The sequence below is a fragment of the Penicillium verrucosum genome (assembly GCF_028828655.1).
Source record: "Penicillium verrucosum strain IBT 35672 chromosome Unknown utg000001l_segment0_segment0, whole genome shotgun sequence".
NCBI lineage: Eukaryota > Fungi > Ascomycota > Eurotiomycetes > Eurotiales > Aspergillaceae > Penicillium > Penicillium verrucosum.
The window spans coordinates 10955976-10973824 of NW_026643210.1; the positions used below are offsets into that span (position 1 = coordinate 10955976).

At 48.0% G+C, this 17849-nt stretch overlaps 7 protein-coding genes across 7 annotated transcripts; 2 read left to right on the forward strand and 5 right to left on the reverse strand.

Annotated features, from left to right (window-relative positions):
* Nucleotides 1-1127: 1127 nt before the first annotated feature.
* Nucleotides 1128-2830, forward strand: N7516_004005 (putative amino acid permease family protein; the record flags this gene model as incomplete). The annotated part of the gene is made up of 2 exons (XM_057216725.1): nucleotides 1128-1290; nucleotides 1353-2830. The coding sequence occupies 2 exons, from the start codon at nucleotides 1128-1130 to the stop codon at nucleotides 2828-2830; spliced, it is 1641 nt and encodes a 546-aa protein (XP_057078608.1).
* A 1647-nt stretch (nucleotides 2831-4477) lies between these two features.
* On the forward strand, nucleotides 4478-6407 carry N7516_004006 (S53 family peptidase; the record flags this gene model as incomplete). The annotated part of the gene is made up of 3 exons (XM_057216726.1): nucleotides 4478-4586; nucleotides 4645-5615; nucleotides 5682-6407. The coding sequence occupies 3 exons, from the start codon at nucleotides 4478-4480 to the stop codon at nucleotides 6405-6407; spliced, it is 1806 nt and encodes a 601-aa protein (XP_057078609.1).
* A 429-nt stretch (nucleotides 6408-6836) lies between these two features.
* N7516_004007 (uncharacterized protein) lies at nucleotides 6837-7998 on the reverse strand (the record flags this gene model as incomplete). Its single annotated transcript, XM_057216727.1, has 5 exons — nucleotides 6837-7027; nucleotides 7088-7312; nucleotides 7389-7496; nucleotides 7583-7895; nucleotides 7948-7998. The coding sequence occupies 5 exons, from the start codon at nucleotides 7996-7998 to the stop codon at nucleotides 6837-6839; spliced, it is 888 nt and encodes a 295-aa protein (XP_057078610.1).
* Nucleotides 7999-8337: 339 nt separating this feature from the next.
* Nucleotides 8338-8802, reverse strand: N7516_004008 (uncharacterized protein; the record flags this gene model as incomplete). Its single annotated transcript, XM_057216728.1, has 1 exon — nucleotides 8338-8802. One exon carries the CDS (start codon nucleotides 8800-8802, stop codon nucleotides 8338-8340), a length of 465 nt encoding a protein of 154 aa, XP_057078611.1.
* Nucleotides 8803-9323: 521 nt separating this feature from the next.
* On the reverse strand, nucleotides 9324-11589 carry N7516_004009 (uncharacterized protein; the record flags this gene model as incomplete). The annotated part of the gene is made up of 11 exons (XM_057216729.1): nucleotides 9324-9668; nucleotides 9728-9813; nucleotides 9872-10161; nucleotides 10263-10287; nucleotides 10341-10371; nucleotides 10422-10684; nucleotides 10744-10816; nucleotides 10867-10944; nucleotides 11002-11274; nucleotides 11334-11386; nucleotides 11445-11589. 11 exons carry the CDS (start codon nucleotides 11587-11589, stop codon nucleotides 9324-9326), a joined length of 1662 nt encoding a protein of 553 aa, XP_057078612.1.
* A 2668-nt stretch (nucleotides 11590-14257) lies between these two features.
* N7516_004010 (uncharacterized protein) lies at nucleotides 14258-15331 on the reverse strand (the record flags this gene model as incomplete). The annotated part of the gene is made up of 1 exon (XM_057216730.1): nucleotides 14258-15331. The coding sequence occupies one exon, from the start codon at nucleotides 15329-15331 to the stop codon at nucleotides 14258-14260; it is 1074 nt and encodes a 357-aa protein (XP_057078613.1).
* A 480-nt stretch (nucleotides 15332-15811) lies between these two features.
* On the reverse strand, nucleotides 15812-17282 carry N7516_004011 (SNG1 family protein; the record flags this gene model as incomplete). The annotated part of the gene is made up of 3 exons (XM_057216731.1): nucleotides 15812-15960; nucleotides 16024-17106; nucleotides 17165-17282. The coding sequence occupies 3 exons, from the start codon at nucleotides 17280-17282 to the stop codon at nucleotides 15812-15814; spliced, it is 1350 nt and encodes a 449-aa protein (XP_057078614.1).
* Nucleotides 17283-17849: the final 567 nt, after the last annotated feature.

Below are 17849 nucleotides of genomic sequence, written 5' to 3' on the forward strand. Positions count from 1 at the left end.
AAGAAGTGGACCTTGATGGCAAATTTCCGGTTCGAAGCTCAAAACTACTGCTGTAAAGTGCAATCCATCGTGTCGGGTTTCCCCTTTCGATGGGAATGCTGTTACGAATCGGGCTTGGTCCTCCCACCTAACCCCAGCTGCTGATCATCTCATTTAAACGGGTCTATCCAATCTACATTCATATCAACACGTTCACGGTTGGAATGGCTATCGTGCATATGTGGAATTGACTCCACCTTGATTGATACTGTTTAATATCTCATATGAAATGCGGATATGCAGATATGCAGATATGCAGATATGCAGCTCTACAGTTACTATTATGGTGTCTATTTACACACCAAAGCATGTTTGATCTCGGAATTGAGCCGCGCTCTAAAGCTCTAATCATTGATTCTTATCGGCCACGCGTGGACTTGCCGTTTTGGGTCAAACGTCGCCACTGGTTATTGCTGATATACAATGCCCATTGATTTTTATGTCGGGAAGATAATTAGGAGGCCATCCTTGTATATTTATTGCTGAGATTGGCATTTGTATTGAACTCCAAAGAATATCCATATAGAAAGGAAGCTGTTGATTGTCACCGAGCTATGAAACACATATGACAAATTATGGTATGTACATGCGAACAGGCTGCAAAATATATACGAGATTTTACTTTAAACAACATGAATTGAATGCCAATTGTACCCCAGTTCTTTATCTGAGTGGATTTGTGGATACATCTATGAAGGCTATGGCGGCCCACTGAAGGGAAGTCCTCCCGAAGGTGACTCCCCCGCAAAAACCTCCCCCCCAAAAAAATCAGATTTCTATTATCAACGTCTCTCCAGTCCATGACCAATCCTTTTGATTCAACCAAAGCCTAGTATCAGACCCACCGCATTACTGGCTATTCTCAATTGGGTCTCCAACTTTTTATCGAAGTATTTTCCCTGAATAGAGTTAATCCGTGAGGGGTGTCAAGGCGGACTGAAAACGCCAGACGCCAGATCAAAACTATATAGAAATCACCATTTCTCCCTCTCATGTTTCTCGTTGATCTTCAGTCAGAAAATGGGCGCATTTCCCTCCTACCTGCCCACTGAGTTGATATACATTGCCTCCGGCTGAATTACCACGGCATGGATTTGGAGTCCAATTCGCTACCCCTCAAGCCACCACTGACGGATCAGAACGTGCAAGATGTGCAAGATGCCCAGGATCTCGCTGCCCTGGGCCATTCCCAGGCCCTGACGCGAAAATTCGATATGTGGAGTATGCTGGCTCTCGCCTTTTGTGTACTTGGTAAGTTTGAGCTTTTTGCTAGGCCACCTGATGAAACCCGAAAGTGTGCTGACATGGCCAAGGAACCTACTCGACCTTCGCTCAGGATCTCAGCAGCGGTCTGACCAATGGTGGTGCTATCACTATCCTCTGGGGTCTGGTGCTTGTCACAGCATGCAACCTCTGTGTTGCGCTCTCGCTGGGCGAATTGACTAGCAGCATGCCCACCGCCCTTGGTCAGGCATACTGGGTTTATCGACTGTGGAATACACCATTGGGTCGATTTGTCTCATACATGTGTGCATGGATCAACACATTTGGATGGTGGACCTTGACTGCATCGCAGGTTGCCTTCATGACTGAATTCCTGCTGGGCATGAAGACTATGTTTGATCCCGAGTGGGATGGAGTCAACAAGGGCTGGCTCAATTTTGTTGTATATATCGGAGTGGTCGTTGTGCTGACACTGATCAATGTCGTCAGCTGCCGCAAGGAGAAGATCTTGCCCTGGCTTAACAACTTTGTTGGAGTGTGGTTCTTCGGCCTGTTTATTGTTCTCTCTCTTGTACTACTTATTTCGGTCGGAACCAAGAGCGATCTGTCGTTCCAGCCCGCTTCGTTCGCGTTTGGTGCTTGGAAGAATGAGACTGGTTGGGGCGACGGCGTGGTTTGGTTCACCGGGTTGGTACAAGCAGCGTACGGGTTGACCGCGTTCGATTCGGTCATTCATATGGTGGAGGAAATCCCTGCGCCTCGGAAGAATGCTCCACGAGTTATCTGGATGGCCGTTTTGTTCGGTGCCGTGACTGGATTCATTTTCATGGTGGTCTGTCTGTTCTGCATCCAGAATGTGGACCGTGTCGTCAACGCCAACCTCCCCTTCATGGAGCTTATGATCGAGACGGTTGGACTGAAAGGGGCCGCAGTACTGATTGCACTGTTCATTTTCAACGGTGTAGGCCAGGGAATCAGTATCCTTACTACTGCCTCCCGTTTGACCTGGGGCTTTGCCCGTGACGGTGGCGTGCCCTTCAGCAAGTACTTCAGCCACGTCGACCCTGTGTGGCAAGTCCCAGCCCGCGCTCTCTGGGGCCAGGCCGTCGTCATCGGTATCGTTGGCATCCTCTACCTATTCGCCAACACCGTGCTCGAGGCGATTCTCAGTGTCAGCACCATCGCCCTAACTGTCTCGTATGCCATGCCCATTCTCGCCTTGCTCATCACCGGCCGCGAGAAATTGCCTCCGGGTCCATTCAAGCTCGGTCGCATTGGTCTGTGGTTGAATTGGGTCAGCATCGTCTATTGTATCATCACTACAATTTTCTTCCTATTCCCTGGGGGCCCTAACCCGGCGCCCAGCGATATGAACTTCGCTATTGCCGTCTTTGGTGTTATGTTGGTTATCGCTGTTGCATTCTGGTTCATTCAAGGCAACCGAACATATCTCCAGACTGAAGATTCCATCGCCTCAATGGTCTACGCCCACCATCTGGAAATGAATCAGCTCGGTGTTGATGAGCCTGTCCCGGCTGTTCAAGCTCCGGTCATCGTTGACAAATAAGTGATATCTTGAGATTTTCCTTTTTGTTTATGAAGCTTATAAAGCCCTATTATTTTTGGGTGGGTGTGTGTGAAGCAGAGATGTACATATTGAGGTAGTATATCACATATGTGTACTAATGCATAACCATACCGGTTGGATTTTGTAAATCTGAACCCAGGTTGACGTGCTTCCTCATAGAAACTTCAAGATTATTGAAACAACTGGCTCTACCAGACACTTCGAGGAGATTCTAGATATAATCTATCTTCTTTTGGTTCTTTATTTTGATTAAAAAAAAGGTAGGAAGACGTAAATTCGGCAGTGTCACGGGATACTAGTAGCTAGAACGGAGTACCGCCTAAGGTTACAACCCTGAACCTGCCAAGAAGCCAAGGAGTCAACATTTTAATATCGCCCGGACTAGTTATGGAGTCCAACACATGAAATCGCGAGACAATAATTGCCATCGGGACCTGTCATTTCGACCTGATATGTCACAAACGCAAACATACCGAGGACTCCGTACATTTCTTCACCTGCCTACTTCGCATTTTTGCCCAGCCGTTTTTACCCAAGGTTGAAATGTCACATCGAAGGAAGACCAAGATCACCAGCCACATATCTGTCTCCCGTGCCTACAACATACAACATGTAACTTATGACAACTGACACACTAGAGTTTTGTATTGGTCCCAGCCCCCGACGCACTCCGGCGCACTCCGGCGCATATCAATGCAAACAAAACCGATAGTTATGTATTCGGGTTGCAACAGTGCTGCAGTTCATTTCAGCGCCACAGAAGCCTAGTGCTCATCCTTGCAAGACTATCTTGATTTTTTTTATGAGATAGCCTAATTGGCTATCAGCTAGTGCAGCAGTGCATGATCAACATCCCCAACTTTTTCCCCTCGAGAGTCTTGGCAGGGGAAGAATGATTTTGATCATTGAACAACTCATCCAGCTGATTCCCATCGATCAGACCTGATCGCAGATGAACTGTGTGCTTCATATAAATCAGAACTGGAGCTGATCTGATTTTTAAGGCCAAATCATCCAGCCACCCGACAATACAAGCCCCCCCCCTGGACGCCCCCTCACATTGTTTCCTTCGACCCAAGTGGGTCAGCCCCTGCCGATCATAAACGGACCCCCGACGGACGCGCCCAATCCATCTCATAATGGTTTATCTCCATACCGATCACATCACTAACAATCTGCTGTTCCTCGGCTGGCGAAAGGTCGTTAATCGCGACGCGAGTATGGGGCTATGCAGCCAGATCCCGAAGACGCAATGCAATCCCAGCCGTTACCATTATTATTATTGATTTAGAACAGTCTCACCAAACGGACATTCAACAAGGGCCCACTGGAACAGTGGAAATTATAGCGATGCCAAGGGAATGACGTGAAACTTCGATTGAAGCACTCCGTCCCTGTGAACGTTGTCTTATTCTGGTTAATCTTGGACTTCTTCAATACACACATTCTTTGTCGCCCTATCATTCCCCCCACAAATGCAACCATAATAAACACCAATTATTCACGATATTTACCCCTCCTTTATAATTGATAGCCTTCTGTCGAACTATTTATACTTCCTGCATTCGCTGTGTGGAGGCCCCGAGCAGTGTCTGACAGGGTGTCTTCATATCGCTCGTTTCCATTATGATTGCATCTCTATTCAACCGTGGAGCATTGTCGCTCGCGGTCTTGTCACTTCTTGCATCCTCTGCTGCAGCTGATGTATTTGAGAGTTTGTCTGCTGTTCCTCAGGGTGAGTAATTGGTGTTCTAAACTAAACCGACAGAATTGAGGACGCTGACCTACCATAGGATGGAGATATTCTCGCACACCGCGTGCTGATCAGCCCCTGAAGCTACAGATTGCACTGGCACAGGGGGATGCTGCCGGATTCGAAGAGGCTGTGATGGAAATGTCAACCCCTGATCACCCCAGCTACGGGAACCACTTCAACACCCACGAGGAAATGAAGCGCATGCTGCAGCCCCGTGCGGAGTCCGCTGACTCGATCCGCGACTGGCTTGAAGGTGCTGGTATTACCAAGATCGAACAGGATGCCGACTGGATGACCTTTCACACTACCGTGGAGACGGCAAATGAGCTGCTGGCAGCCAATTTCCAGTTCTACGCCAACAGTGTCAAGAAAATAGAGCGTCTTCGCACACTCAAGTACTCCGTCCCGGAGCCTCTGGTGTCACACATTAACATGATTCAGCCAACCACCCGTTTTGGCCAGCTGCGCGCCCAACGGGGCATATTGCACACCCAGGTCAAGGAAAATGACGTGGCTTTCCGCGGCAATGCCATGTCCACTAAGCCGGACTGCAACAGCGTCATCACTCCCCAGTGTCTCAAGGATCTGTACAATGTCGGTGACTACAAGGCTTCCGCCACCAATGGGAACAAGGTCGGGTTTGCCAGCTACCTAGAGGAGTATGCACGATACTCCGATCTGGAACTCTTTGAGAAGAATGTCGCGCCCTTTGCCAAGGGCCAGAACTTCTCCGTCGTTCAGTATAACGGCGGTGGTAATGATCAAAACTCCAGGGGTAGCAGCAGCGAGGCGAACCTCGACCTGCAGTACATTGTTGGAGTCAGCTCCCCCGTTCCCGTTACAGAGTTCAGCGTTGGCGGCCGCGGTGAACTTGTTCCGGATCTCGACCAGCCTGATCCCAATAATAACAACAACGAGCCATACCTTGAATTCCTCCAGAACGTGCTCAAGATGGACAAGAAGGACCTTCCCCATGTGATTTCCACCTCTTACGGCGAGGATGAGCAGGTATGATACCCACCACCAGTTATTTCTTTTTCGTGATTTTCGTCAGCCTCTAATATCAATATCCAGAGCGTTCCCGAGAAGTACGCCCGCACCGTTTGCAACTTGTACTCGCAGCTCGGCAGCCGCGGTGTGTCCGTCATCTTCGCATCTGGCGACTCCGGCGTAGGCTCCGCATGCCAGACAAACGATGGCAAGAACGCGACCCGCTTCCCACCGCAGTTCCCCGCCGCCTGCCCATGGGTAACATCAGTCGGTGCCACAACCCACACCGCGCCCGAAAGGGCCGTGTACTTCTCATCCGGCGGCTTCTCCGATCTCTGGGATCGCCCGAAATGGCAGGAAGATGCCGTGAGTGAATACCTCGAGACCATAGGCGACCGCTGGTCCGGCCTTTTCAACCCCAAAGGTCGTGCCTTCCCCGACGTCTCAGCCCAAGGTCAGAACTTCGCCATCTACGATAAGGGCTCGTTGTCCAGCGTCGACGGCACATCCTGCTCAGCTCCTGCCTTTGCCGGAGTCATCGCTCTACTCAATGATGCACGCCACAAGGCTAAGAAGGCTCCTCTGGGATTCCTCAATCCCTGGCTGTACTCGACAGGCCGTGCCGGACTCAACGATATTGTTCACGGTGGTAGCACCGGCTGCGATGGTAACGGCCGCTTCAGCGGCCCTGCTAACGGTGGTCCGTCGGTTCCAGGTGCTAGCTGGAATGCTACCAAGGGCTGGGACCCTGTCTCTGGTCTTGGATCGCCCAACTTTGGTACCCTGCGCAAGCTTGCGAACGCTGAGTAGGTTGCAAGTCTTGCTTGCTGATATGATGCACAGTCTGTTTCAGATTATGATTGGTTCTGACAGGTTGGACACTTCTTGTACGCATATATACTAGTCAGATACACATAGATTCTTTCGTATATTTGCAAATATAATAATCTTGTGACTGGTTCGATTTCTTGACATTTGTGTAATATGTTTCTTTTTTTTTTCATATCTTGATTTGCAGTTGTTTATTGCTTGCCTTGGCTTGAGGCACTGCGCCCAAGGAAACTTCCACTCGAAGGCCTACTGGTGCACAAAGAATAAATTTGACCCGTTTATGTCTACCTAACTATGTACTTTCTCCGATTCGCGAACGAATGGATGCATTGCCCGTGAAATAGAATCTTGGACATAGCAAAAAGCCTTATTGGGATACAGTATTTGCAGACCTGTTAGATGTGGTCCTTATTCCTTGAACACAGGCTCGGACTTCTCAATATCCTCCTTGCTCAAACACCACTTATCTTGCAACGCAGGATCAAGACTGGAAGCATAGACATCCTTGGGCCACCATTCACCCCAGCTAGTCAAGAAGATTTGTTCCGGATCAGCAGGGAGATTATCAGCCGTGATCGCGCGGAGGATGTTCTGGGCACCTATTGATCATTAGATATCTATCGTCTTGGATTTAAAATTCAAATTCCAAAGATTCTTACCCTCTGGCACTGTCTTGGCATCGGGCATATCCATGGTCAATTTTAAGTCCGAATGCCGGGCAAGCTTGGTGTTGGGGATGAGACCTGGTGAGACAGCCACGACTTTGCAATTCGGGAGGCTACGACGCCAGTAGTGTGCACCGAGAAGTTGGGTAAATTTCGATGCACTGTACACTACTTTTGTGTCCGCGCCGGAGTTTGCTTTTAGGTCGACATCAAGGGTACCTAAGATGAGGTCAGCGTTGTGAACAACTTTGCCTTTAACGACACGATTGAAAAGAGAGAACTAGACTAGACTTACTTGGGTCGCCTCCTCTCACATTCCGAATTGCACCCGAGGATACAACGACAATACGCGATTGCGAGGCAGACAGGGTCCCAGCAAAATGATGGGTCAGATAGTGCTGGGCTGAGTTGGTATTCATGAATTGTTAGCTCCAGCCTCCTAGCCTCGCCTCTTCTCTTTAGTAGCTAATAGATCAAAGTTTAACATACCCAGATGATTCACCACGTACGGTTCGCACCATTGCGAGCCATGAGGGCCTGGTCCATCGGCGCTACTAGCAAGACCCGCAACGAGGAAAAGATAGTCCAACGGCCTTTGGCCCAATTCAGAGAGTGCTTGCTTGGCAAAGGACTGGACGCTCTTAAGATTCAAAAGATCGAGCGGCAAGACAGAGACGCTGTGCTTTGAAGTGTCGAATTTCAGCTCATCGTACGCAACACGCGTCTGTTCTGTATCACGAACACCCAGGATGAAGCTGTACGGCTGTGTCTGCTGGAGTAACTGCTTGATTGCTTCAAATCCCTATCACCATGTTAGCTGGAGTCTGGATATTCCAAGAGAATGTGGCTTTTACCAAGCCTGACGATGTGCCTGTTGCAACGACAGTTTTTACGATTGAAGACATTTTCAGATTCTTTATCTGGTGATATTTTGGTCTACAAAGTAACAGCCATGGAGTCAGTGCAGAGAGGGGTAGAGCAACAGAAGCTGATATAATCCGATTATGTCATGTTCTACTCTTGCCCAATACAATTAAATGACCACTGTACAATATAATATATGTTGTAGTACGGGGAATCCATAAATGCATATCAAATTAGGCCTGTGAATTAAATTAAAATATTATGTTCAAAGGATGCGAAGTAAGAAAACCCGGTCGCTCGTTCGCTAGAAGAAACAGAAATATCATGCCATTTTAAATCTTGAATCCTCCCAATCAAGCCATCGGTATCGGTGGATGGAGTTAAGAAATAACAGCCATCAAAGTCGATCCGAAAAGAAGGGCAATAAGTCCAACACCAGATTTGGAGATTGGCTGGTTCACAATAGCAGCGTTTGTGGAAGTCGAGGTGGTAGATGATTTGGTGCTCGTACCCGAGGAGGTGGACTTGGAGTCGGTGGCCGTGGCAGTAGCGGTCGCATTGAGAGCGGCGTTGCAGAAGACGTTCTGGTAGTTGCCACTTTTGCTGGTGAGGCAGGACTGGAGCTTGTTGACATCTTGGCCCTGGGCAAGACAGTAGATGCCGCAGTCGTTATCGTACTTGGAGACCTTTGCATTCTTGCAGCAATCATCCATCACATCGGTCATGTTCCCGCTAATAACGGCCGCACAGGCTGCGTCAGTCGTGGGAATTTCCCAAACACTGCCACCGCAGGCAGTGCTGGTTGGGCTCACGGATGAGGTGGTGGAAGAAGTAGTGGTAGACATTTTGAATTGTAGGGTGTTTGTGAAAATGGATTTGAGAGATGAAAATAGTTTGAGAACAGAAGAAGATGAAAAGAAAGAAGAAAAACAAAAAAAAAACAAATGAGTGAGATGGGTCAGTATATCCCAAACATGGAGTACCTTCTTTGAATGTGACTGGTGCGCCATCAGCCTTGGCCCCCGGTTTTTCTGTTTTTTTTTCTGGTTTTTCTGTTTCTATACATAGAAATGGGCTGAAAACTGTGATTTGGGCTCTTTTTACTTGGCATTAGTCTTATGATACGATATATACGGAGTAATATTGTATATATGTTGTATATATATATGTGTGATCAGGTGCATGTGATAAGTGTTATGCATATAGGTAAGGAGTGAATAAAAGGTCAAGGGTTATATTATAGTACTCCGTACAGAGCACGGAGTACAAGAACTAGATATATGTAATGCAGGTATTGAATATGTCGACCTATCGTCGATCTTGTCCTAACAGAACTTCCTCCATGTTCAGGGCAGCTTACCTCTGTCTAATCCCTCGGGCTAGACACGACATCCTCATGGTTCGACACCTCGGCCTTGCCCTCAAACATACCAGCCTCAGTGTGCTTCTCGTCGGAGGGCTCCGCTCCAACAAGAGCAAGAAGGCCGATTTCACGTTCGATTCGTTCCTTGCGTCCACTATCGGCAGCTGCCAACCCGACCGATCCGAACAATTCGTCCATCTCCTCAAGAGTACGACCTTTGGTTTCGGGCACAAGGAAGATGACATAGAACACAGCAACGGTCGTGATGCATCCGAAGAAGATGAATGCACCAAAATTGCTTTTTTGGAGGAAAGGAGATGTAGCAGTACCGACTGCGAAGTTGTTCAACTGCAGAGTACTCGGTTAGAGGACTTTCAACGAACTTGACAGTCTATCTCGCCACTTACCCAGTTACTACTACCACCCATACTAACACCCTTGGCACGCATGCTGAGTGGGAATACCTCGGATGTAACAATCCACGCAACAGGTCCTGCAGTGGAACGATGGTCAGCAGAGTCTCTCTCCCCGCAAGGAACTTTTGCACATACCCCATGAGTAGGCGAAGTTGATGATGAAAATCCAAACAAAGACAATGGCCACCCAGCCAGCGGCGGCGTGGTCTTCGAATCTACCCTGATACGCGCCAATGATACCTGCGACAATGAAATGACAGGACGCCATTCCAATGGCGCCAGCAATCAAGATCTTCTTTCGTCCAATCTTGTCAACCCACAAGACGGCGGGAATGGTGAAGACAAACTCGAAAATTCCAACCACACCGGTGGCGAGTAGTGAGATTGTGTTGCCGCCTAGGTGCATCTCCTTGAAGATGAATGGTCTGTCGAAGTGTCAGCAGGTGAACTCATCAAGAAGCACATGGGATCAAATAGTGGATTTCCCATATCAACCCGCTACAAGGCTGCATCTGCGGGAACTTACGCATAGTAGTTAATTGCGTTGATGCCTAAGTAATAATGTCAGTGATGAATTCAATTTTTCAGATTTCACAAATCTCACCATTCCATTGTTGGAACACCATAATCATGCACTATTATATCATCAGCAATATCCATGGAGTATCACATAATTCAAACGTACCGCCGTCGCCGTGCGCTTAAATAGAGACTTGTCGGTGATCAATGACATGTAATCATAAACTCCAATCTTGAAGCGGCTGGAAAACGAGTCATCCTGCCAGTCGGGATACTTCTCGGCAGCTGTCTCTCGTTCGAAGAGGTACAAACTCTTGATTTCAAGGAACTCAATGCGAACAAGCAAATCATCCGGAGGTGCGTTACGCAAGCGGGCCAGGGTTTGTAGGCATTCTTCCTCGCGGCCAGTGTTCATGAGATGACGGGGGACTGCGGCATGAACATCATCATGCCCACAGCCAAGACCACAGCAGGCAGGATCTGAATACAGACTGGGACCAACCATGCAGCATCCGATTGTGTTGCCCCAGTTCCGCCAATATAATTGGTTCCATAGCCAATCTGCAAATGTCAGGGTTGAGAGACTCCACGAGAATGGATGCGCGACGTACCCAGAAGCTGACCATGATTCCAAAGGTGATGGCGAGTTGCTGCACAGCGACGAGCGAGCCACGAATCTCCGGTGGTGCCTTCCGTCTTCGTTAGCCTGTTCCTTCGTAGAACTCATTCCCGTTGCGTTCACTCACCAACTCTGCATTATACAGCGGCACAACCATACTCAGACTACCAACACCCAGACCAGTCACGAATCGACCACCGAAGACAAAGTCCTTGTTCGCCGTACAGGCCTGAACAATGACACCAACGCAGAATACTACCACGGCAACCAAAACAGTCAGGCGACGACCGAGCGCATCGGCAAGATATCCGTTTGCCAATGTTCCCACCCAAGCACCAAGTTCGAGGATGGACGTGAGCATTCCTTGCTTAATACCCGTTTCCTTCGCGTAATCTCCAGTCTATGTAATAAAGTCTGTTAGCAGTGCACAGCGGCGGGTTAAACGGGCCAGAGACATACCGCTGCCTGGAACGCCGGCATTGTCAGAACCTGAGCAAACATTCCCTGGTTGTCTGCATCATCGCTATCAGATTATATTCACAGGGCATTGCCATAGCGTCGTTGACTTACATCCATAGACCAGACCTCCTAGTGACGCGAAAAGTCCAATACATGTTGTCTTTTTGTTACTGAGCAGGCCCTTGAACCCATTTTTGCCTGCAAGCTCAGCGCGTTTGGCCGAGATGGCCGTCTCTCCCGCGAGAGGAACCACCATTGTGTATTACGACAAAGACGGACAAGGACAAATAATACAGAAAAACTCAAGTTCCGGGAGATGAAGGAAAATAAAAAGAGAATGGCAAACGTTGGGAGAAATGCCCTGCACGTTCCTTACGTCTCGAAGGGGATCTGCGAGTATTTATTCACTGGGGGTACGGATAATGAGCTCAAAACAACCAGTTTTCCCCGGGAACTTAGCCCCATGGGGGGTATATGGGGTATGTGATCAAGTCTGAAACCTGAAAACATGAGGTAATCAGCCCAATCAGCCCATTGCGACCAAGCTTCGTGGCGCGTGGTCTTCCTCTCTCTTCAAGCCGTATGGGCAGGTCGAATCGGCCGTAAGACGGCAAAGTGTCGACTAGCGTGGCATTGCAAGACCGTCAGTGGCTGCAATAACATGAGGCCCGTGATTTCGAGAAGGATTTAACCGGTGCTCTTAGCCAAAACCCCCGAACTGGCTGGATAAAATGGAAGCAGAAGGTCCATGGTATAGCAAGCTAACACATTCCCCACTAGAATTCGATGGTCTCAATCCAGACAGTTTCTGAGTCGGCATGTGCCGCGAAGGGGATTCGGACCAGCTCCACCAGATGGGGACATTCCGGGGTCCCCGCGCATTTCAAAAATCTGGAGATTCATCAAACCTCTCAACATGCAACTCTTATTTTCAGTCTACTGGAAGTTTTACACAATGTACTCCTTATATCGTGATACCACAAATGCGAAATTTCAGAAATTTCAGACATTCCCAAGACAAAGGCTGTATCATTTGAGCTCGAGGCAACTTCCCCACATCCGAACTCGTTTCCGAACCGGTTGAATTACTTCGATTTAGCCGGTTTAACCCCAGCCTTCATACCCATTGACTGCACCCTACCGTTTGATTCCTGTACGAATCGGCTTCGGGCGGATGGTTATGCTGCCGATCAAATACTAACCCCAGGATTAGCCTGCAATGGTATATTTATACCTAGTTATACACCGATACATACCAGCACGTGGATAAAAGGGAAGTTTATTTTATGTCTTTCTCCAGCCTCCCCGGAATTGATCCAAAATGTCATGTTAGGAAATGTCTCGGCTTCTTGCGGAGATATATCGGTCGCTTGTGAGCCGTGAGAGGCCTAGGTCTTGGCGCAACACACCGAAGGCTAGCTGTATATTCAAGGCTGTGTACGGAGTACGGAGTAGATGCTTGGACTGGTGGCTTTTCCATGATATCCACTTCGGTCTTATTGCTGACTCCGGCCATATTAAGGGTTTGGCCTCGGCCCGTCCAGTCTAGAAATCCCGGTTCCCTTTGGTGCCCCGATGTAGGTCTATAGCAAAGGTTATACATACAGTCTCAGTCTTTTTGTCTATATTCTAGCGACAACACCAATAAGCGGGGAATATCTATAAAAATAATATCTAAAAAGACATCTAAAAACACGTAATTTAAGAAACCTCTGTGGACTGTTCTTGCAGGTTATTAAAGTGGCATAATATCTTTTAGCTCTCAATTATCGTACACAATCTTCAAATCTTTTCCTCTGAGCTGGACTCGTCTCAAAACACTTGCATTTTGCGATAAGCATTTAGCATGAAGTCAAGTAAGATATTCATACCTCACCCGATGCATCGAACTCTATGATTAGGAGTTCTAGCCAGAGGAGAGTCCGGGAGGTTCGACGCGGCGGTAGGATATCCCAAGGCGTAGACAACATTGGTCAGGAAAAAGGCGCCTTGAATGTCCATAATCCTTGTTATTATCTTGGGCGTTGCGAGTGGAGAGGTTTTACACTTCACTCTCCGGTTTCCCCCGGCTGAACTTCTTGACTCAACATGACACAGAATCACAGAATCATGTGGTAGGTTAAGTTGCTTGTGAAATCTTTTCTAGGGGTTCTTCTAGACTTTAAATGTTTATTTAAATTAGCCTATATCAGAAACGCACATTCGGGCGGTTGGTCATTCCGAAAAGTCTGGGTTCGACAAAGACTTACATATATCTTTGTCAACATACTGCCCTAGAATTGAAGAGTGTTACGATTCTCGTGGTTCATATTGGAAGTTTCCTGAGGCGCTCAAGTGAATTAGTAAATGATTAATTAACAATTACAGTGAGTTCAAGCTGGGTATGGGGGCGCCATGTTTGGTGGTTAGCCAGACAAGCCGTGCGGTTAATGAAAAAAATGGAAAATGGGGTTAACTGCCTCAGGATCCATGACTAGATAGCAAAACATAGGAATACTTACATCCCTTTCGTTGGGCTGTGTAGGAACAATGAATTGCCATCCGGTTCAGATTCAAGAATACATATTCAAATATTAATCCAATGCTATTCTGAAATTTCCGGTGGTGTTGTATTAATGTCTGAAGAAAGGGAAATGTGCCTCGTTAATCTAGCTGAAAGAGTCACATATTGGAAAGCTCATTCGATCCGAAGGATGATGATATGGACCATGCAGATGACCTGAGTATCGAGTCAGCTATCGTCTTGTCTGTAAGATAGGGATGGGCTCACCATTCTCATGAGAATATCCATGAGAATACCCAATAAAAAGGACCACCCATGTAGATCGATAACAATAGCATATGATGAATTCCAACATTGATACGTTTGGAGCCTTACCGACAATACACCAAGAAACAGCAAGCCAACCTCCAAAGATGACCGATCACGATGTTTTCCTCCACCGAGTCTGAGCCTCGACTGCTTTTTCAAGACGCACATTGAAGTAACTTCGGATCAACTCCTCTAGCTTAGCCTGGATACAAACCAAGCGCATCTGGGTATCAATCATCGGGCCCTGGCTATCACTCGTACTTGGCGCTGCATCGAGGAGTCGAGTCTCCAGAACAGCACGGGATTGACGATGCGTCTCAGTCCGTTTGCGCAGATACGAGCTCCACATATCAGACGCCTGGTCCATGTCCAAGTGAAAGATGCAGGGAAAGACGCGAAGCGAATTGGCATGGGAATTCGCAAACCGAAGCCCTTTCCACTTATGCTCATGGCAGATCATGACAGCTTCGTTCAGGAGCGCAGCACCAACACCGTAGCCACGGAAACCTTTTTGCACAGTCCATGCACGGATAAAGGCATCGTAGTTTTCGCCCGTTGGGAGAGTCATCAGGTTGATTTTCGAATGGGGCTGGATGCCGATGTATACGATGCTCACAACAAGCGTGCCGACAATGCAGCTCCCGAATCGATGAACAAGTACAAATGTAACCCCGTTATCTGAGTTGAATACGGGGTCTTCCTGGGTCGTGGTAGGGTCGACTTCTTTGTTAGGATCGTGTTCGTACAACCAGTTCAGTGTTCCAACCCTCTCAGCTTCCTTTTCATATTCCCCAGCCAAGCGTGTGACGATGCCCAAAGCGGCCAATACCGTGGTTGCACAGATAACCGCAATATAGGGCCAGCCAGATGGGTCTTGGTAAACGGCACCGACGCTGTAAACAAACCCCACGGCTAACAGGGTTAGAGTGATCGGGTGGAGGATGAGGGATTCGATGGCGAGGCGGCGCTGCTCAGTGACTGAGACAGCGATCAGCTTCAGTACGGACGCGATTTCGAAGTCTTCAGTCGCTACATCTGTCGATTGTCCTGGGGACGAGATGGGTTTGAACGTGTCCTGACTGGTACTTAGGCTCAGGTGGCGAGCCTTTTTCTCGTTCACGGTGTCGTTCGGGTTCGTGGTATTAGCGTAGTCTCTTGGACATGGGGAGGTGACCATGCGCGCCATGGTGAGCTGTCTCTGATAAGGTAGGGGTAAGCGATGAGCAGAGCTTGGAAGGTTTGTGAGGACGAGGTGGGATGGGCATGTATGCAGTGACAACATTTCTTGGGGAAGCAAACAACATTGATCGAAAGAAGTTAAGTAAGAAGCATCTTAGGGCTGAACATCACAACCACGTGCACCTAGACCCTTTCACCTGAAAGTGCCCTCCCTAGGCTATAAACAAATACCTTAGCTTTTACTATAGTGTATCACTTGCAACACTAAGACTGCCGTAGTACGAGGCCTATACACCACACCTGAGTGAATCTTGCACCTGTATGTATGTTTAAGTAGTCTTTACAGTAAAACCAAGCAAGTTGTGTAAATAAGCATAAATAGCAATGTATGTACGTAGGTGGGAGTACTCAATTGTAAAAAATACTGATATTGAAAACTATACTGCAGACCCTATCTATTGTCTATTCACTTTGATTTTACCCTACTTTATATCCCCCGCTTCATCTTCCACCGCATGATGAAGGCCGCGAAAGGATAAAAGGCCAAGGACACTGCAATCCAAATGAACAGAATAGCAAAGTCCAATCCAATGCGCGAATGGATATCGAAAATGATGGTTCGCAGAGCGTCAACAACTATAAAAGAAAGTTTGATCTTCAGCAACAGAGCACCGTGACCATGACGAGGGGGAAACTTACTTCGATGTAACGGCCATGCGTAACCCCATCTATAGAAGTTCGGGGCTAAATCAATGGCATAGAACCCTGTCGCAACATTCGTAATAACCCAAAAGATAAGGAATAAAGCACTCCACGGGAATCCAAGAACCATGGCCATGTTCTCACAGGGGAATCCTAAAGCAGCCATGCCAACCCAGTTCAGCATCCAAAAGACGACAAATGAGCCAGGACCATAGGCATTGGGATTATTTGCGGGCAGGATATCTGACGCAGGATTGTTGCTGAATGGGATCTTGAAAGTCAGAGACACGAGTGAGTAACACAGCGAGAGGAAAAAATAGGCGACGATGCTCGAGAGAATGCGCCAAATGAGCCAATGCGGCATCTTCAGCGGCGGATGACCATCTGGTTTCATGAACTCAGCATGAATAGGCATCATAAATGGGAAGTTGAAGAACGCAATGATAATCAGATAGATCAAGCCGATGGTCACGGCAGGCGAAGCGACAGCTGGGGCAAAAGGTCGTAGATCGACGGTCGTGAACCCAATGCCCGGGTTGATCGCCTGCGGGGGCACAGATGACAGGTTGCTGACGGATGAGGTCAGAGACCGGACCCATTGCGTGCCAAACTCTGCTAGCACCATGCTTTGCAGTATGGCCAGGTCGGGTAGGATATAGGTGAAGTATGTTGCTTCATGACGCGCGGAGATGATGACTGTCTCGATGGCACCGCTCGGGTCGTAGATCGTATTGCCCTTGGAGACTGCATCCCGAAGCAGCGTCGTTGCGTTAGGCTTGATTATCACAGCGGCATAGGCATGTTCATCGTAAATGGCCTGGCGCACGGCCAAAGGATCATAGTTGAAGTCGGCGGGGGATTTGATAGTGTAGCCGAGGTGGTGGCCGTCAGACTGCAGGATTCTGTTGGTAGCATCCGTAGCTGCTGGACCAACGATAGTGTCGTTGGAGCGGTATGGATCGACTTGGCCGTCGAAATCGACTACCCATACCTTCAACGCTGGGAACTTCGCTTCGGTGCCGTATTGGGCTCCCCAGAAGAGAGATAGCACGCCGAACACGAAGACACATAAAATTAACACTGATGATCTCTATTAGTTTGCATTCCGCGAGTTCCCAAATCTTGAATTCTTGCTTACAGGTGCGAGCCCATTGGTGGAATACCCGCTGTCGAACCTCCTTGAGAGAAGGATCAAAGAACGATACAGGCACGGTTGGGTCAATGCCATCGTCCAATAACTCGACTTTTACTGTCATAATTGAACAATTTGTAAAAGAATGTGTGACTGTGAGAAATTGCGATTTGGTCATATTAAAAGTTTAACAACTTGTACACGAAGAATGCTGCTCATCCGCTTGCGGCGTTGTAGATTTCCTCGGGATTTATCCATTCTTGGAAGTCACCTTAACTCCGAAAATGAGATGATCTAATGACTTCTGGCAAATGAAAGTCATATACCAACCTTGGAAGGTAAGTCTGCAGGGTTTTGTCGGCAAGATAAACTTGTAGCCGCGCTCTGAATATACAAGACAAGAGTATTGCAGGAATTTTGTCCCTTGTAAACATGATATCCTATGTTGTAGAGGTTAACCATGAAGTTAGCCAGTCACGGCCGGTGTGCATCGTATTCTAATATATTGTGGGCAATCTTCCCAATGCAGTGTTTCATCGTTGGGTTAATTAACCGGGCGCGTCGCGGGGAAATTGATCCCTGGTGTATCAGGCTACCCACCATTGCGCGTCCTCGTTTCAGCTGATCCATGTAGTCAGCTCGCGGGGCAACGTATGTAAAGTAAAAGTTCGTCGTAATGTCAGTGAGATAG